Here is a 19111-nt window from a genome sequence, read left to right on the forward strand (position 1 = left end):
TTTAAATTTCCTCGTTTTCAGCACTTTAAGGACACTGATGAAACACTCAGTGAGTATATCAGCTAAAATTACATTATACCCTGTAAATTTAATTCAAAACACGAATAAAATTGATCTTTAGGTGTGATTATTTTCAAAACTGCTGTTTCCAAAGTCCCAAATGAGCTTCCAGTTACTGCAAAAAATTCAAAAGTGAGGATACTTTCAAACATAGTCTTTATCAGTAAACATACAAAGTGCAGTAAATAAACCCTTAAAAAAATTAATCAGTATTGGTTGTGGCCACCTTTGCAACCAGTTTTTCAATGTTGATACGGCTGTTCTGTGGATTTATTCTGTCTCAGTGTCTTCTGTCTCTTCATGCAATCCAGAGTGACTCCATGATGCTGGGTCCAGGACTCTGTGGAAGTAAGACCATTGTCACAGGACTCCTTGTTCTCCTTGCTGCTGAGGAGAGTTTTATGACTTTATAACACTAACTGTATTTTTGGGCTTGTTGTCATGCAGCAAAATAATGCAGATTCCTCCTTGATGATTCACATTAGATAAGAATGTAAAGATATAGCACTCTCAAAATTTTTGCAGAGTATAAGTTTCAGCTATATGTGTACCTGTTAGTTCTGCTGACACACAAACACAGTGGAGAAAAGGTTGAAACACCAGAAATTTTGCTGGTGGTGCAAACTCCATTAAAAAATAAGATTTCATTGTTTTCTCCAGAAGCAATGTCCAAGTTACTCTGAATAATCAACAGTCTTCACGGTGATCAGTTTTTGTATGAGCTATTTCTTCAAACTAGGTAATGAAAACTATAAACAGTGGTGTCACATGGGCCTTGCCCTATTGCTCCATTAGTCTGACTGAAGTCTTGGTTTCAAGTCTACATTTGGGTTGTTTCAGAATTAGAGGACATTTGGGCTTCAAAAATTTTGAAAAGTAAACCTTCACTTTTACAAATTTCTGCTCTATATTCATCAATAATAGGTAATAAACTATCAAAGGCTTGATTGGCTCAGCTTACACCTCAATGGTACCATTTTTATTCCATGTTTTATTTGTTGTTTGCTAACCCTACTCTAATCACAGTAACAGGGTTGCTAATCCATGCTAATGTTAGCTTTTTCTCAGCAGTGGAAGCTAGATATTTAGCTAGCTGCTACTGCTGACCAAGAGGGCAAACTTGTACATCAACTGTACAAAAAAGTTCTATTTACACATTATATCAAGCATTGGTACATGATGTGATGAAGTCTGGTAATACATATATTTTGTTTTTCTTGACAAAATTGATAAAACAGGAAAACCAGTAATGTGCAAGTCTTTCTGACTTCCCACACTCTGCCTGTGGAACATGAATAAGTAGACATAGTTGCATTTGTTTGGGACTATTTTCAGCAGCGGATGAATCCATATTTGGCTCTCTAGTGAGCTTTGGTGGCAGCTGGTGGTGTATCTGCTTCTCATTCAAAATAAACTACGGGGTGTGTGCTCATGATTTAAAAGGAACATGTCATAGTGTCCTGTTCCTTAATGATGTGATTATAGTACTTAGTGAAACAATGGAGCTGTGAGGCACAGAGCAATTACATAATTCAGGCTTACATACATGATATTTGTTAGCAGATCATCATTTTTGTTTTTTTAAATGAGATTTATTCATGAGAACAATAAAGAATCTCACCAGATTCATCCATCCAAAAAAAGCAAGCACATATAAAACATTTGTATGTTTAACAGTCATTTCTAAAACTTATCGTGCATGTTTTGAAGCATCCCTGTCATGTTCACCCTGTTTTAATCTTGACGTGTTGGTATGTTTATATCAGACTTGCTACCACCCAGGTAAGCTGTAACACCCAGCTCAGAATAATACATACAAACTGATCAAGTAACCGACAACTCACATACAGGATGCACCTAAAGTCTGGACACATAGGAAATTTCATGAACTATATATTATTTTTTTGCCTAAACAGATTAAATATGGCTTTGTCGAAAGAAGAAAGAGTTGAACTGGTACTTCTCCGTGGATGTGAAGGATGGATGTATCGAAAGATAACAGATGAACCTAATGGACGTCATCCAAGGAGGATTCTATTTGGCTTTTCCACGGTCGGGAAGGTGGTTAAAACGTATAAAGAAACGATCAGTGTCATGGACAAACCCCATCCTGGATGATTCATGCTTGCCCCAAAAAATCCCTTCCCCAACCCTAACCCTATCCTTCAATATGTCCATCCTTCACATCCACTGAGAAATACCAGTCCAACTCTTTCTCCTTTCAGCAAATCCATATTTAATTTGTGGAGGTAACAAAATATATAGTGAATGGAATTTCCAGACTTCAGACACACCTTGAAGAACATCTGGTGTTTTGGCATCAGTGATAAATAAAAAGTCTTGACCACATTATGAAACCCATCAACTGCAGCATATTGAAGAAGTGTAAACATACAATCTGTGTATAGGAACCAAAATGTATCAATAAACAACACAAGGACTGTGCATTAACACTGCCTTCATTAATAGGCATGGTGGCCTTCTTTTCTTCTTCCTTGCCCTACTTATTTTTGCCTATTAGATTTCCTACTCGCTGCATGAATCGTCCCAGTTTGTTGTCAGTGCCGCTTTGTGTCTGATACCCTGGATAGCCAGAGTCATGCCTGTTCAGCAAAGAGCCTCTGTCTTTGTCTGAGGAGTACGTACTTGTCATCCTTGTAGACCTATCTAAGTGAATATTTTCAGTGCTAAGCAAATACTCATACCGACTGTAGGCTTTTTGTTTGCTGGTTTGATACAAAGTCACCGCTTCACTATCCAAAGTGCTCTTTGAGCCTTGATCCTGCTCTGCTGCTGGGTTTGTCTTCCTTTTGCTTGAACGCTGTGGAGTCAGTCTTGGAAATGGAGATTTATGCTTCTCTGTTTCCGATGGACCACTAGAAGCCCTCTGTGACTTGGGGGTGCTCGGTGATTGGCCTTTCTTGCTGGTTTGTTCTGCAGCAGCTGCCTGTGAATGGTCCACTTTAGATCCTGAAGTGTTTTGTGATCTCAACGAGGCCCTTCTTTGCAGTGACTTCTCCTCTTTTTTGGCAGCTTTCTTGTCATCTGACGCAAGCAGTGCCTGTACTTTCATTCTAATGGAATTCTTTCTCTGAAGTGGTGGTTCCTCTTGTTGCGTTTGCCCTTTTTCTGTGTGATTACTCTTAGCCTCACCTGCAGGCTGAGATACTGTAGAAGTCTTCGGAGCAGTTTCGATTTGACTGGAAGTTGATTTCTTTCCTTCTTTTGGAGCAGGTGAGCCTATGCTGTTGTTTATCTTTCGTATGGAAGCATTGCTTCCCCGGGCTTGACCCTGACTCTGTGGATCAGCTGGTAAGCTTGATTTAACAGAGTTTTCCTTTGGGACAGCTTTCTCATCTTTGCACATCTCCCCATTTGTGTCTTTAAATGCTGATTCAGAACTGTTAACACGACTGTTTGAACCCTCTTTCTCCTCAGGGATTTCAGTCAAAGACTCCATTGCTCTTTGGTGCTGGATACTAAGCTTCAGTGTTGCATCATTCAGTTTCATATCTAAATCAGCTGCTGATGTGGTCCTGGAAAGAGGCTCGTGCCAGTCATATGTCTGCAATGTCTTTCGATCTGTCACTGTTTTGATATTGTGGTGTGAAGTAGAGCGGTGGCCATCAGTAAGAATTTGCTCTTTTTTGTCACTTTCTTTCTTGGTGTCACTCTCTTCCAGTTTGCAGTTGTCTTGTGCATTTGGCTCTGATTCTGTCATGCTCTGTTGTACATCAAGACCTCTCAATGAAGACTTAAACTTAAGTCTGTCGAGAGGCGGATACATAGATCTCAAGGACTCTTGGCTTTGCCTGAGATTGGCATACTCCTGCAGACTGAACCTCTTTTGCCTCATTTCTTCCATTCTGGACTTGATGTCCCTCGACCTGCTGTGAATCAGCTGTGACTGATGCTCGTTTAACCCTGTGTAACTGCTATATGGAGATGCCATGGGGGATAGTGCATCACATGACGCATCTAGAAGCATATCATTCTCATTAAGGTATGTGTCGATCTTCCACCTGTGAAGAGATGTTTCCGAGTTGAACGGTATCAGGTTCTGGTCTGCACCGTAGCGAGTCTGATGCCTAAGGTGCTGCTGAGACAACCTGTTTGATAGCAGAAAATCCCCACCACTCCTCAGATTAGCTCCGTTCCTCTCAGGAGTAGCGCCAATGTCCTTGGTTCCCATCCTCAGTCGAGTCATTGAGTTCATCTTCTGCAGCTCTCCCCCATAACTGTGTCCTCTCACCAGGTTCCCTACATCAGCATAGTGGGACTGATGCAGCCTCTCCTGCATGCTCAGGCCCCTGATCATCATGGTGGTATTGTTAAACCTGTCATCCTGAGCACTTCTCATGCCGTGCATCACTCTTGACCTCATGTGAACGTGATTAAGAGAAAGCTGGCTGGAGTTTGGGCTCTTCAAGGTCACAGTGTCTCTCAGATATGGGACGGATAGATTCCCCTTTGACGGGATTGGAACTGTGGAGCGAGCGTAGAGTCTTCTGAACTCCTCATCGTAGGAGCAAACTAGTTGACCTGTGACAACCAGGACCATACTCAGGTTGATCTTCTCAAACGACCATGAGTAGCTAAAGAGAACACAAAGATGGAAACAGCCATTAGAAAACAAATATGAGGATGATGAATTGATTATGGGCTGCACAGTGGTGGTTAGCACTGTCGCCTTACAGCTAGAAAATCCCTGGTTTGCGTCCCGGCCTGGGTCTAGGACCTTTCTTTGTCGAGTTTGGATGTTCTCCCAGGGTTTTCTCTGGGTTCTCCAGCTTCCTCCTACAGTCTAAAAACAGGTGTGAATGTGAGTGTGATTGTTTGTCTCTATATGTAGCCCTGTGATAGACTGATGACCTGTCCAGGCTGTCCCCTGACTTCACCCTAAGTCAGCTGGGATAGACTCCAGCCCCCTGTGACCCTGATGAGGTTTAAGCGGTTTAAAGATAATGGATTGATGGATGAATTGATTGTGGATGTAACTAATAATATGTATTTTGGGGGGCCTTATCGACAGGAGATCAGCGAGAGAGAGCGACAGGAAAGTGGGAAGAAGGACCTGCAGCAAAGGGCCATTAGACAGGATTCGAATCAATGGACGCTGCACTGGGGACTGTAGCCCCCGTTTATGGGTCACCTGCTCAACCTGTCGCGCTACCGGGACGCCCAACTGATAAATATTTTCATGCAGATCTTAAATATCTACATTTTAATGTACGTACTTTATCCAGTAGTTAAACATAAATTAGTAATGCAAGTCAGCTGATAATTACCAGAAAACACATCATTGGCATCACAAGCCAGGGAACCATAAATCAAGCCCACTGTTTCTTGATGTATTTTTATATTTAGGTAGGATTTTCCAGCTAAATAATTTGAGCAGGAGATTTTCTATTATTTTTCTTTATAGCTGCTCTTTAATGTAGGGATAGTGTTGCTCTTTTTAATTTTCAAAACCCCCCAAATGTTCTATAGAACTGAAATCACGGGACATACTTGACCAGGTCCTAATTTTCATTCTTTTCTTCTTTAGGAACTCTTGTGTCATTTTGGCACTATGTTTTGGATCATAACCATTCTGGGACATTTCCTTTTTGCTAAGCCTCTGCAGATTAGGGCTCATCTTTTCATCCACTATTTTGGTTAATTCACAGGCCCTCATGGTAACATCTATAAATGTCCACTGTCACCTTTAGCATTCATGTCAACACATATCATCACATTCCCACCTCAGGACTATTCACTGCGGTAGGCCTGACCCGGCTGTACAATGTCATTCTCACTGTCTGAGCAATCACATGAACTGCAAAGTTGACTGATAGTCCCTGCTCCAAGTCTAAAGCATGATCTAATTTACAGCCATGATAAGGTGCCTCATGTAGCAGACAGGCTTTTAATTATAATTATAAGAGGAAATGTTTTTCTTCTTCTCAACTTAAAAAGGCAATTATTGAGAGGTGATGCAATTTGACATTTAAGTGTTATTACATAGTGTTCCCTTCTGTTTAACACTGTGAGTCTAAATCACTTAGCTCAAAGGAAGACTTGCCACTACTGCTCCTACTTAAGGTTTTTTCAGGGCTTGTTTGAGCTACCAGGAAGATTTAGAACTGCTGAGCAGTCGTGCTGTATGCATTCACTCCTTGCACTCACTACATGCAAGGTACTGAGTGTGACTATGGGCAAATAGACAAGTTGATGCATGGTCCCTCTTCTGATTTAATTGCTTGGGAATACACCTGAATGGTAAGGGCAAGCCTGACTCACCTGTATGTTCCATACAAAACTGTCCGACAGTCCACCAGAATAAACTTCTGTTCCAAACCTCCATGAAACTTCATCCCAGACCGACATTGATATTGCTGCCCTTGAACTGTCCGAACACGAAGGTTCTGATCAAGAAATACACAAAAAAGAAAGAAGTATCTTTCAGAAGTATGCTAATATATTTCAAAACTGTACAGAAATGAATGAACACAATGGAGACTGGAACTGAAAGTACAATGAATACCAAAGCATAAGACTGTTTAGCAGACATCTGAAATAAGCAGGAAAATGGAAAGCACTCACAACAACATTCACACTAGCCAAGGAGACGTAAATAGATTTTCAAGTGAAAACTGTTGGCTATCTTTGTCGTAAATCTTTGGTCATGTCTCTGAAAAAGAGAAGCATTGCAACAAAAGCAGGAATGTGGCATTTCCTGTTTAAAAACCATTCAGACGTGTACAGGACATGTTTCAGCTTAATTACCCAGAACTGCACAGAGATTATGCACTTGTATTATTATCAGTTGTGTTGGGTTCGGTTCAACTAGTTTGTCAACTTACATTAGTTGTGTATCTATTAGAAAAATAGCTACCTAGCTCAGATGTAGCTGTAGTGTAACAAAAGTGAGTACACCATTGTGCCATATCATGCAAACATCAGATGATTCACAAATGCCCCAACCTGCAGTGATTGGATTCTAGGTTGAATAGTTTGGTTTTCACTCGTATTTGAAATAAAAAAACTAGCAGTTTAGATTTACTCTAACAGAAACACAGACCCCACAGTAGGATTGCAATGCAGCACGAATCAGTACCCCTTCATTCAAATCCTCTGTTATTTTTTACAATACTTCTTATGTCCATCTTTGTTTTTGTTGACAGACTCAGTCCTCTGCAGCATGGAGGATACCAAACCTCTGGAGAGATGTGCTGTCATTCTTTGCAGATTGTTTTTTCAGCTGTTTGCTGAAAAGGTCATGTTGCTCTACTTTTTTCTTTAAAATACCCCAAAGGTTTTCTGTTGGATTCAAGTCAAGCGGTATACTTGTCCTGGTCAAACCTTTCACTTTGTCATCTTTATAAACTCTTGTGAAGTTTCGTTAGTGTGTTTTGGATCATTATCACAGAATACTCCTCTTCTGTCAAGCTCCTGCAGACTTGGACTCATCTTGTCAGCCAGTATTTTGGTTTATACACAAGCACTTATGGTATTATTTATAAATGTCATCTGTCATCTTCTGCACTCACACAGCTCAATACTATCACACTCTCACCTCTGTGCTTCACGATTAGGGCTAAGCGTTCATTATGGTATTCCTGATCAGATTCATGCCAAACATGCAAACACTTGCCTGTATGTTCTTTAGAGCAAGGCTGTGTACTGTGCATGGCATTATTTTAGGAGGATGGCTTGTCCTGATGATTGCTGCAGCTGTGGTTCAACTGGTTATTAGTTGGTTACTGATCATCCTGTATCCCTGTCCATCATTGTGAAGATTCACAATCTAATTGTTCATTTCATCAAGCAATTCTTTACCATGATGGAGACCTGCATACAGAGACAACCCATAGGTCCAAAACTGAGAAAGTTGTTGGTCGGCTTGTTCAGTTACCCCACTGACGGAAAGTTTTCTTTAATTGCTGCTTAAGTAGCATGAAGATACACAACCAGACAGGGTTATATACTGTATGTACACCGATCAGGCATAACATTATGACTATCTGCCTAATATTGTATTGGTTCCCCTTATTGTCAAAAATGATCTGAACCATTGGGTCTGGATCAGAGGACCTCTCAGGGTGTCTATGGGGTCTGAACCAGGACGTTGGCGGTGGATTCTTTGGGTACTCTGGGTTGTGCAGTGGGGCCTCTGGGATTAAAACTTGTTCCACTGCATCCTGTTGATGTTTGATCAGAATGGGGTCTAAGAAGTTTGGAGGTCAAATCAACATCTTGGGGGATTGTCGTGTTCCTCAAGATGCTCTTCATTGTATGATATTGTTGTGATGTGGTGGGGTGCATTTTCAACCTTTTTTTAGGTGTCTCAATCATCAACACAGACGCCAAAATCCAAAGTTTTCAAGTAGAACATCACATAGAACCAATGTGATCAATGTTGTTCACTTCACCTGTCAGTGGTAATTATGTTGTGACTAATTGGTGTGTGATGCTTTGGGAAATGGAGTATAAAAATCTAAGAGGTCAACTTGTGTGTAAATACTGAAATAACCAGAGAGCTTGAGGATTTAGAAAACTCTAAAAAGTTTTAACAAATAAACTGAAGATGAGATGACAATGTCTGACAGTGCCTTGCCCCTTTTTCCAAGTGGATCTATTGTTTCCTCCTCATCTTCCTTGTTCTATCCAACTCTTTCTCTGTTGCGTATGTGTGTCTTTTTCTATATGTTACACTTTGCTGTATCTTGCTGCCAGTTCACCTCCACACCTGCCCCTCATCCATCCATCCAGCTGCTGCTGCAGTACTGCTGTCCTGGCTTTTCACTCCATCCTTCATTAAATTGTTCAATCTGCCAAGTGCTACTAACAGTATGGTCAAACTCATTTTTCATATCGGTTACTCTCTGTGAACCTTGTGTTCCCCTGTGTGTCTGGATTTTCATCTCCTTGTGTAGTATGTCAGTCATGCTCTGCTCACTGGACCTCCACACTGCCTTCAGCCATGTTTCAGCTTCAGTTGTGAGCATAATAAGCAAAGAAAGATTTCCAATTCTGCCCTATTTCTAGCTCAGCACTCGTGTCGAAAAAAACATTAGTGACAGTGACCACAATAATTCATTTGTACAAAAGCCAGATTTCTTTGAGTTGTGTCTTTCAGCTGATGTAATCAGATGACACTCAGCTGGGTTTGATCAAACCATTAGAACGATATTAAATTAATTCCACCTGCAGCCATTGTTGACTTGTGCAGAGATGACTGTGCCTCAAGGGGTTTAAGTACAAATTATTTAAAGAAATGAGCAAGGTAGAGCAGTAGTTTTTGTGTCCATTACTAACAGCTTTCACACAAAAAGGCACACGCACTTTTTGTGATACTCGACATGATCAAACATGTGCGCCTGTTTTTCTGAGGCTGGTGTTTTGATGTGGCTAGTGGCTAAGCACTTTGCACAGAGATCACAAAGACGTCAATGTGTTCACTCTGTTGTTTGGTTTGTTTCTGTTGAAACATCATCCTGATGCTGTTTAACAGGAAAATCCAGACACACTAACAGATCTGTCCTACGGCTGCTGCAGTTGTCTCGTATGATAATGACAGGTAGAAATGCAGCAGGGAAATGCTGGTAAATGACAGCGTTTTCACGAGGGTGTGGAGCAAATGTCAGACTTAATCCACTAAATGCTCCCACCAACAGAAGAAAGGTCATGCCACAGGCAAAGCTTACTCTGAAACACTGATGGAATACAGAAGCGGTTGTTATTTTCATTATAAATGTCAAAAAATTACCAAATTAGGTCATATTTAATGAGTCAGCATGTTCACATTATCTGTGCTTGTCTGTGGTCCATTTTGACTTTGTCATGCATGCATCTTGCTGAACAGACGAGAAGGGATCATTTTTAAACAAAGATCTCCTGAACAGCACTTTTTCAGTTGTGAAATCCTCTTTTACCTACAATACCGGTGAAAGGTTTGGGTCCACCCAGGCAATTTCATGTTTTCCATGAAGACTCACACTTTTATTCATGTGCTAACATCACTGCACAAGGGTTTTGTAATCATCAATTAGCCTTTCAACACCATTAGCTAACACAATGTAGCATTAGAACACAGGAGTGATGGTTGCTGGAAGTGTTCCTCTGTACCCCTATGGAGATATTACATTAAAAATCAGCCATTTCCAGCTAGAATAGTCATTTACCACATAAACAATGTGTAGACTGGATTTATGATTCATTTAATGTTATCTTCATTGAAAAAAATGATTTTCTTTCAGAAATAAGGATATTTCTAAGTGACCCCAAACTTTTGAATGGTAGTATATGTAACTCTTTCATCCACAGTGTGTATCATTCACACACCAGTACTAAACAGTTAAATATATGGAAGTATGGGCTGCTGTTTTGGTGTGTTAGTTTGGTGTTAAGTTGTTGTTCACTACCAGAAACCTGACGTGCTTTAAACTGTCAATAGCCGCTCACTGGAGTTTTAAGATGCTTCCAACTGTCACCAAACAAAATGCTTTGTACTCAAAGATTTTGCAAAATAAACATTGTCTTAGTTTGTCTACTGTGCGTGAAAACAGGAAATCTCCCTGTGGACAAGGTGCAACTAGAAAGCCAATACAATTACAAGCAGTAGTTTGATGTTGAAACTGTGGAGTGGAAAGTAAAGGTTGAAGAGTCGATGATGCAGGTGTAGAAATACAGTATTAAGGTAAAGCAATGTGTTTGCTTTAAATTGGAAGTGATGACAACGACACTACTAGGGCTGCAACTCATGAATATTTTAATAATCGATTAATTGGTTGATTATTTTTTCGATGAATTGGATAAAAAAACACATTTTTAATTTCTGTTTCTTTATTCAGAAATCGAAGATTTAGAATGACAGAGCAAATAAGATCATTGTAGTGAAGCCTTCATCTTCAACCATCAGAGGCCTCATGTCAGTGACGATCATGTTGAGGATGCTCTCAGTCAGACAGCTGCTTGCTGTGGTGGACATGATGTCTTTCTCATCATGAAGCCTGTTAATGTAATTCATCCTGCCTCACTCCAACACAGACCAGTGTCTTCACTCTTTGTCAGAAAATTAAAACTTGAGGCTCAATCTTGAAATTATTACCACCCCTGTGTGCAAGTTACGTTTATTTGTAATGCATATCCAAACCATGCTTAAGCTGATTAAAGTGAAATAAAAAGCATCTCTCACAGTCACGCACGCCCCATCACTGTCGTTAATCAGCTAACAAGCAAACGCTAGCATCAGGCGAGCTAACAGAAATAGGATACTGACATTACATTTCCTCACTTTAAAGTGGAATAAACGCAAGATAATGTAGTGACTTAAAGTGTGTGTCCACGAGATGTGAGACACCGCATGTGACATTTTGGTCTGGTTGTGGTGCGTTTCCAGCTGCGATCCGGTGTGTTTACCTGCAGCTCATTTGCATAAAGTAGACTCGACTTCTACTGTCCTCAAACATCTAAACTAGCCTTTGGTGAACTAAAACAAGGACAGCATCAGCTGCTGCAGCTTATTCACTTTCAAATGATTTCAGAAATATTTTTCGCTTAAGTGTTTTCGAAATAAAACAAAGTTTGTGGCCCAGCCGCTGTGTTTATCAGACTCATCTGTCGGACAGTCAAGCTGTAAGTGCGGTCACGTGACCACGTAGTGGTCCGCTCGTGACCGTCCGCCATCCATGCGATTTTCAGATGCGTGCATTGCTGTGCAGGAAAATTGCATGTCGTGAACAAGCGGCATGTTTTTTTGTTTGGAGAAACTGTTTTCTCCGTGCCAGTCATGTTTCATTTGTTGAATTTACTCTTCCTTTGAAAACACCGCCTCTGCTCTGCATCCACCTCGCTCTGCAGGTGAAGTTGACGGCTCCGCGACATGGCGAGTGACATATGAATCACGTGACACAACGAATCGATAATGAAATTCAATGCCAACGCTTTTAATAATCGATTATTATCGATTTTATCGATTCGTTGTTGCAGCCCTAGACACTACCATTCAAAAGTTTGGGGTCACTTAGAAATTACCTTGTTGTTGAAAGAAAAGCATTTTTTTCCAATGACGATAACATTAAATGAATCAGAAATCCAGTCTAGATATTGTTAATGTAGTAAATGACTATTCTAGCTGGAAACGGCTGATTTTTAATGGAATATCTACACAGACACTCTCAAAAAGAATTGATGGGACTTTGACTAGGCTACTACGTATGGTACAAAACATCTCCCTTGAAATCGCTCCTCATCAACAAGTTGCTTTATGTCTCACATCCACGCTTGTCAACCACCATTAGGCTAGTAGACTAACGCTAGCTGGACATGTAGTGAGACACAACAAAGCAGATGGTTGAGTCTTGTTATGGAAACCTGATAGTATCAGAAGGGCTGACAGGCTGAGCACAACATTAAGGAAGGTGCTAGAAGAAGACAGTGGTCTGGAAGGCAAAGAATTGTGACAATAATGTTAGACAGAGGGAGCGGGAGGAAGAACTTTATTCATGTCACCAATTCCGTCAGATACAACTGACTGACTGACTACATAGGGTTACAGAGGAACATTTCCAGCAACCATCACTCCTGTGTTCTAATGCTACATTGTGTTAGCTAATGGTGTTGAAAGGCTAACTGATGATCAGAAAACCCTTGTGCAGTTATGCTAGCACATGAATAAAAGTGTGAGTTTTCATGGAAAACATGAAATTGTCTGGGTGACCCCAAACTTTTGACCGGTAGTGTCCTAGATGGAAGCTTTTCACTTTCACTTTTCACAAATCTTTCTTGTTCTGTTTTCTAATATCTTTGTGAGTTTTGCAAATAAGAATTGGTAGTGTATACCTAAAGGTAAATTGAGGGAAATGGTGCATGTCAGTGAAATCAGTGTCTGATCATGCAGTAAACACAACCCTAAATCCATGGAATTCATACTGGTTTTTTTACCTTTTTTTAACCTAAGAAAGACATTTAGAACAAAAACTCGAAGTTTCTTCCAAACTTTTGGCCTGTAGTGTACATCTGTGTTTGTGTGCAGTTTGTGGTCTCAACACATTATCACTACTGTATGTTCTCAAAGTCACCCAAATGTGTGGTATTATTCCATCAGTGTAGACTGATGCTTTGTCCCTTTAATGTGCTGCCTGACAGTGTTGTGTGTCTCACCTTGAGGTCCTGGATATTAATGCCCACCCTGTGAGACATGGTGAGGAAGCTCTTGATGTGGGAATCATCCAGGAGGATGTAGACCACCACTCCCTTCAGTGTCGCGCTGATGATCTCTTTGAAAATGTCAATGTCAGTGAAGACATCCATCGCTATGGCAATAACCTGGAGACATATTGAACATGATTGGAAAAGAAAGCATTAACTTAGTCCCAAAGATATCAGAGGGGCCAGTGTCGAGACTTTTAAAAGGTAGAATGTCAAACGTTCAGTGAAATCTGAAACCAAAACAGATTCATGGTATGTGTCCTAGTAATGTCTTGACCTGTTTTGGTTACAGCTCTTACAGCTACTACTATGTGCGCTACATGTATCGAGCAGTGCATACCCAAACACTCCACTGTGGGTATTTTATTCAATCACTATCAGATGGTGGATATTAGTGGAATAAAGTCTGTTCCCTGCACTCATGTAAAGACATGCACACGCCCTGCTGTAATTTATAAATTATTAGTTTCAGCTGTGGAGACGGTAGTCGTCACAACGTGCGGATCTGAACATCGAGCACTTTCAAGCAGAGACATGTCGGCAGCTTAATGTCATGTGTCTGAAATGAAACACGGCCTTCATGTTAACCTTTGGAAAAGAACTCAAGTAAAATTAGAGCGTCTTTGTGTTTCTGTGTGTCTGAGCAGATTGTGTAGAGAAAAAACGAGTGTGTTGTTTAAATGTTCAGTTTATATACCTGCTCCTGCAACATGACCTTCCATCATTTATGCGCTTTAAAGGAGTCATGAATGAAGGAATAATTTGCCTCAGGTGCTTAGTTCCTCTTGCAAGTCAGGATCATGCCAGCTGCCAGTGTCAGCATTACAACTTTGTAGCTGCTGGATACATGTTTGGTTAATTTACAACATTTTCCTCACAAAGTTATCGCTGCAGCTCAACTCTTGGTTCAGCTTTTACACCGCTGCAACTGATAACTGCTTTGTTGTGATATTCTGCTGACAATAAAAGTTTACAACAGCCTCTAATTACTGTTTGTTAATAGTGAATTTAAAATGAGTACAACTCGTTTCCAGTGACATATATGACTGCTGTATTTTACATGTAAAAATGCAGCTGTAGCTCAATTAACAGCTCTTTTTTAGCCTCCATCCATCCATTATCTATTCACCGTTTAATTCTCATTTGGGTCGCTGTGGGCTGGACAGGTTGCCGGTCTGTCACAGAGCTACATATACAGACACCTATGGACAATTTAGAGGTACTAGTTAACCTCAGCATGTTTTTGGACTGTGAGAGGAAGCCGGAGAACCCAGAGAAAACCCACGCATGCACAGGGAGAACATGCAAACTCCATGCAGGAAGATCCTAGTAAGGCCGGGATGCAAACCAGGAATCTTTTAGCTGCAAGGCTAAAGTGCTAACCACCGATCCAATGTGCAGCCTTCTCTAGACATGATATATATCCTTTTATTTTAAAGAATTTTTCATTTATTCTGTATTTTACCAGGTAAGTTCAGTTGAGAACGATTTCTCATTGACAATGATGACAATGATGACCTGGCAAGCCCCAGCAGGAAGAAAGATAACAAATAAATAATGCATATACAAAAAATGACACACAAGTGTTTAAACATATTAAAAACACACTAAATTAATGCTAGCAAGTCAATGAAAACATTCAGCATGTGCAGTGGTCACCTACAGTCTGCTGCAGCTTTTGCTTAAACATGTAAGGTGATGGAAGTGATGACCGTTTCAGAGATTTTTGGAGGGAATTCCAATTGATGGCTGCAACAAAGCAAAAGGAATTCTGGCCAAAAACTTTGGTATTGAAGTGCTTGTAGCATTCCCTTGTATGAGATGGGTCTTCTTGACCTTCATGCTGATGTGAAATTACTCTAAAATCTCCTTTGGTCTTGATAGACAGGGTGCACAGTAGCTCACTGCTGTCTACACTACTGTTCAAAAGTTCGAGGTCACTCAGACAATTTCATGTTTTACATGAAAAGTCACACCTTTATTCATGTGCTAACATAACTGCACAACGGTTTTCTAATCATAAATGAGCCTTTCGGCACCATTAGCTAACACAATGTAGCATTAGAACACAGGAGTGATGGTTGCTGGAAATGTTCCTCTGTACCTCTATGGAGATATTCCATTAAAAATCAGCTGTTTCCAGCTAGAATAGTCATTTTCTGATTCATTTAATGTTATCTTCATTGACAAAAACTGTCTTTCTTAAAAAAATAAGAACATTTCTAAGTGACCCCAAACTTTTGAAAGATGCATGTGAGTCTCACTGACAGGCAAAAGGTGATATAAATGCAGTGATTTTTTTTACCTTAAATAACTGATGTCACAATGTGGTGAAATGATTTCGCTTTCTCTGTTCTCCTATACGGTCTGCACAGTGTTAAGCTAGAAGATCCCCGGTTCACATTTCAGCCTTTCTAGGATCTTTCTGCATGGAGTTTACATGTTCTCCCTGTGTATGTGTGGATTTTCTCCAGGTTCTCTGCCTTCCTCCCACAGTCCAAAAATATCCTCAGGTTTATTGGAAACTGTCCTGTGATAGACTGGTTACCTTTCCAGGTGTCCCCTACTTTCACCCTCAGTCAGCTGGGACAGACTCCAGCCCCCCATGACCCTGATGAGGATTCAGCGATGTATAGATGAAGAATGGATGGATGGACGTTCTCCTATCCCTCCTAACTCTCTAATGGAGCTCCAACACTTATTACTGACTTTCACTGTGTGTTGGATCTTGAAGTATTAGAGAAGCCCAGAAGGGTTCTTCTCAAGCAGTAAACGAAGGCCATATTGTACATATTGTGGATAAATCCAGCTTTCATGTTCTTATACTTGTGCAAGCAGGATCTATATTCAGGATTATAGATGCACAATTTCATGTAAAGGTACCTGCTCTCCAGCTCTGCTCTGCATATTTCCCGTTCCTTCATTCTAGCAGTGAATTTGTTGGATATTACACATCAGTGTTTCACAGCTTCTTTCAGTAAAACCTCCAAAGCCTTTCAAAGCTCGTGTTGGATGAGGGTTTGGCTTCCTGCATAGCTGTGGACCGACACACAGTCACAGCAGAACGGCTTCTGTTTTACTTTCTGCCACATTTGATCTATTACTACTTTTTAGAAGTGACTTCCTTGGATGCAGTCATTACATTTATTTTAAGTTTAACAGTTAAAAGAGTCCTTAGCATTTAGTTTAGCAAGTCCCTGACAATTTTTGTGTTCAGTAGCAGTGAGCAAACTAATGGATCATCAGGCTGCGTTCTAACATGAATAAAGTAACATGTGTCTGCTTGTGAGCGCCACAGGCTCTTACTTGAGGATTAAGACAGAAATGTGTGCCCATCCAGAATTTGTGATTTCTTTCTACAGATTTTATGAACTCAACAGGGATTAACTGAACAGAACAAGTATCTGATCACATGATGCTTTCCTGGAAATACCTCAGGGCACACTTGGAAAATTACTGATTTTTAACATGAGCTGTTGTCATTTCACTTGGAGTCATGAAAGAGTTCAAATGTTTGCTCTTTAAACTAGAATGTGAACTCCCTGCAGGTTGCCTTTAAGAGCGACAGTCTGCAGAAAAGTACAAAGACATGACAGCTCTGAAGACGCGGACGAACGAGTTTAGGTGTTTTTTTGAATGCTTTTTTCAGTTGTCAAATGAAGTGCAGCTGACATGAATTCAAGGTGTTGAGGAAGAAGAAGATACTCACCTGTCAGGAGTGAACTCTTGATGCTCAGAGGAAAGAATTTTGGTGAAGTGTCACTCCAAACCAGGTTAGTTATCAGTACTGTTTAAATCAGACTCTGCTACACACAACATGCTGACCAGCAATTCAGTGATTAAAGGTGGCTTTTTGTGATTTTTCATGTTTTAATAATGTATGACCATGTTTAATGTAAAACATCGGTTTTATTTTCTCAACTATAATTTTTTGTTATAGTTAGACAGACAGATAGATAGATAGATAGATAGATAGATAGATAGATAGATAGATAGATAGATAGATAGATAGATAGATAGATAGATAGATAGATAGATAGATAGATAGATAGATAGATAGATAGATAGATAGATAGATATTTTTGTATTTATGTATGTGTGTAGGAGTTACTGGTATATACACTACCAGTCCAAAGTTTGGACAGACCTTGTCATTCATTTGTTTTTATTTAATTATTTTATACATTATAGATTAATACTGAAGACATCAAAATGATAAAGATATATGTATTTATATGGAATTGTGTTGTAAACAAAAAAATGTTAATCTTCAGTATTAAATGATAGAAAATAATACAAATAAATATAAAGCATTGAATGAGAAGATGTGTCCAAACTTCAGATTGGTAGTGTGTGTGTGTGTGTGTGTGTGTGTGTGTGTGTGTGTGTGTGTGTGTGTGTGTGTGTGTGTATACATATATATATATATATATATATATATATATATATATATATATATATATATATATATATATATATGTATGTATTTTTATATATATTGTTTTTGCTCTTTTTTTTCTATATTTGGGTTTTACAGGGTTAAACATTAAAACGGGTGCCGACAGTTGTTTGTGTGTTAAAGTACCGTGTAGCCAAACCCTGCAGTCTCCTGTGTTTGCTGAGAAATATGTGGAGTGATGTTTCTCTTTCTGTGTGCAAAGCAACGCCTTTCATTGTGTATTTGTTCTGTCGATAAATCGCTCTTGTGCTTACGCTTGTTGTTGTGTTAAATTTCTGTCCGACAAAGACAAGAATCCTGACATATTTATCTACCTGACAGACTAGATGTCTCTCTGTGACTTCACCCTTGGAGCGTTTTTTAATTAATCTGAAAATGCTGAGAGCTCACCTGGCGCGCCTCCTGAATCTGCTTCCGAATCACCTCTTTGATGGTTGGTGTGTTTTGTCTGGGAGGATGAAACAGCAGACTGATGCTGGTGTCGGTGTCTTCCAGACTGACCTCTGGCCAGCCCAGGTCCAGGTCTGGCACCTCCTCGTCCGACTCGGTTGGGAAGTAGGTGGAGGGGCTGAGCTCATCGGTGACCTTTTTCTCTCCAGAATCCTCCTCCACTTCAGGGAGCTCTGCATGTTCCAGGATGAAGAGGATCTCCTCCTCTGACAGAAAATGGCTGATCTGCTCGGCCTGGAGGAAGTCCTCGTAGGCCTCTTTGCCTCCACAGAGCAGAGCATAAATGGCCAGGCGGTAGGACTCTTTGTAGTGAGGCTGAATGTAAACCACAGCGTCTTCGTCTTTAAGGGACGACAGGCAGGACAGATTGGACTCCATGGATGCCGGATGTCCTCTCTACTGTATGTCCAACAGGTGTCTTCTTTACCTTCAGTGGGACATGTTATATGACTGTTACAGGCTGCAGTCTGCTTTTTAAAAACATTTTAATGGAATAAAATAATTAGCTGGAAGACTGGAATTAGCTCCCAAGTGTATGAATTCATTAACATTTAGATTCCATTTTTATCTATACTTCCAAGCTGCATATGACATTTCAAACTAATTATAAAAGAAGCATTAAACATTACCTGGACAAACAGCAGGAAACGTATGAACTGACTGATGAGCATAAATATTCAGTGTGGACAATTTATACTACACTGGAGGTCTGGAACAATAACGGATACAGATCATATGTAAGAGCTTTGCAATTAAGATTTTTAAATACTTTTAAAGGTCCTTTTTTGTGGAAACAAATCAACGTTGTGCTAATCACACTGTTTAGATGAGAAATATTCTGTTCAATGAAGCATTTCAAGCTGAAAATCTCACTGAGAGAGAAAAAGATCTTCACATATAAAAAGTAAAGTGTGTGTGACTCACCACAGGCTGCTTAACAATATGGAC

The 19111-nt window shown here is 40.1% G+C and overlaps 1 protein-coding gene across 1 annotated transcript; it reads right to left on the reverse strand.

The window, feature by feature from the left end:
* Positions 1-1645: 1645 nt before the first annotated feature.
* On the reverse strand, positions 1646-18580 carry LOC110966018 (protein FAM83B-like). Its single transcript, XM_022215236.2, has 4 exons — positions 18104-18580; positions 13207-13371; positions 6343-6467; positions 1646-4655 (listed from the first exon to the last, which is right to left on the reverse strand). Exons 1-4 carry the CDS (start codon positions 18539-18541, stop codon positions 2561-2563), a joined length of 2823 nt encoding a protein of 940 aa, XP_022070928.1. The 5' UTR covers positions 18542-18580; the 3' UTR covers positions 1646-2560.
* Positions 18581-19111: the final 531 nt, after the last annotated feature.

The sequence above is a fragment of the Acanthochromis polyacanthus genome, chromosome 3 (genome assembly GCF_021347895.1).
Source record: "Acanthochromis polyacanthus isolate Apoly-LR-REF ecotype Palm Island chromosome 3, KAUST_Apoly_ChrSc, whole genome shotgun sequence".
NCBI lineage: Eukaryota > Metazoa > Chordata > Actinopteri > Pomacentridae > Acanthochromis > Acanthochromis polyacanthus.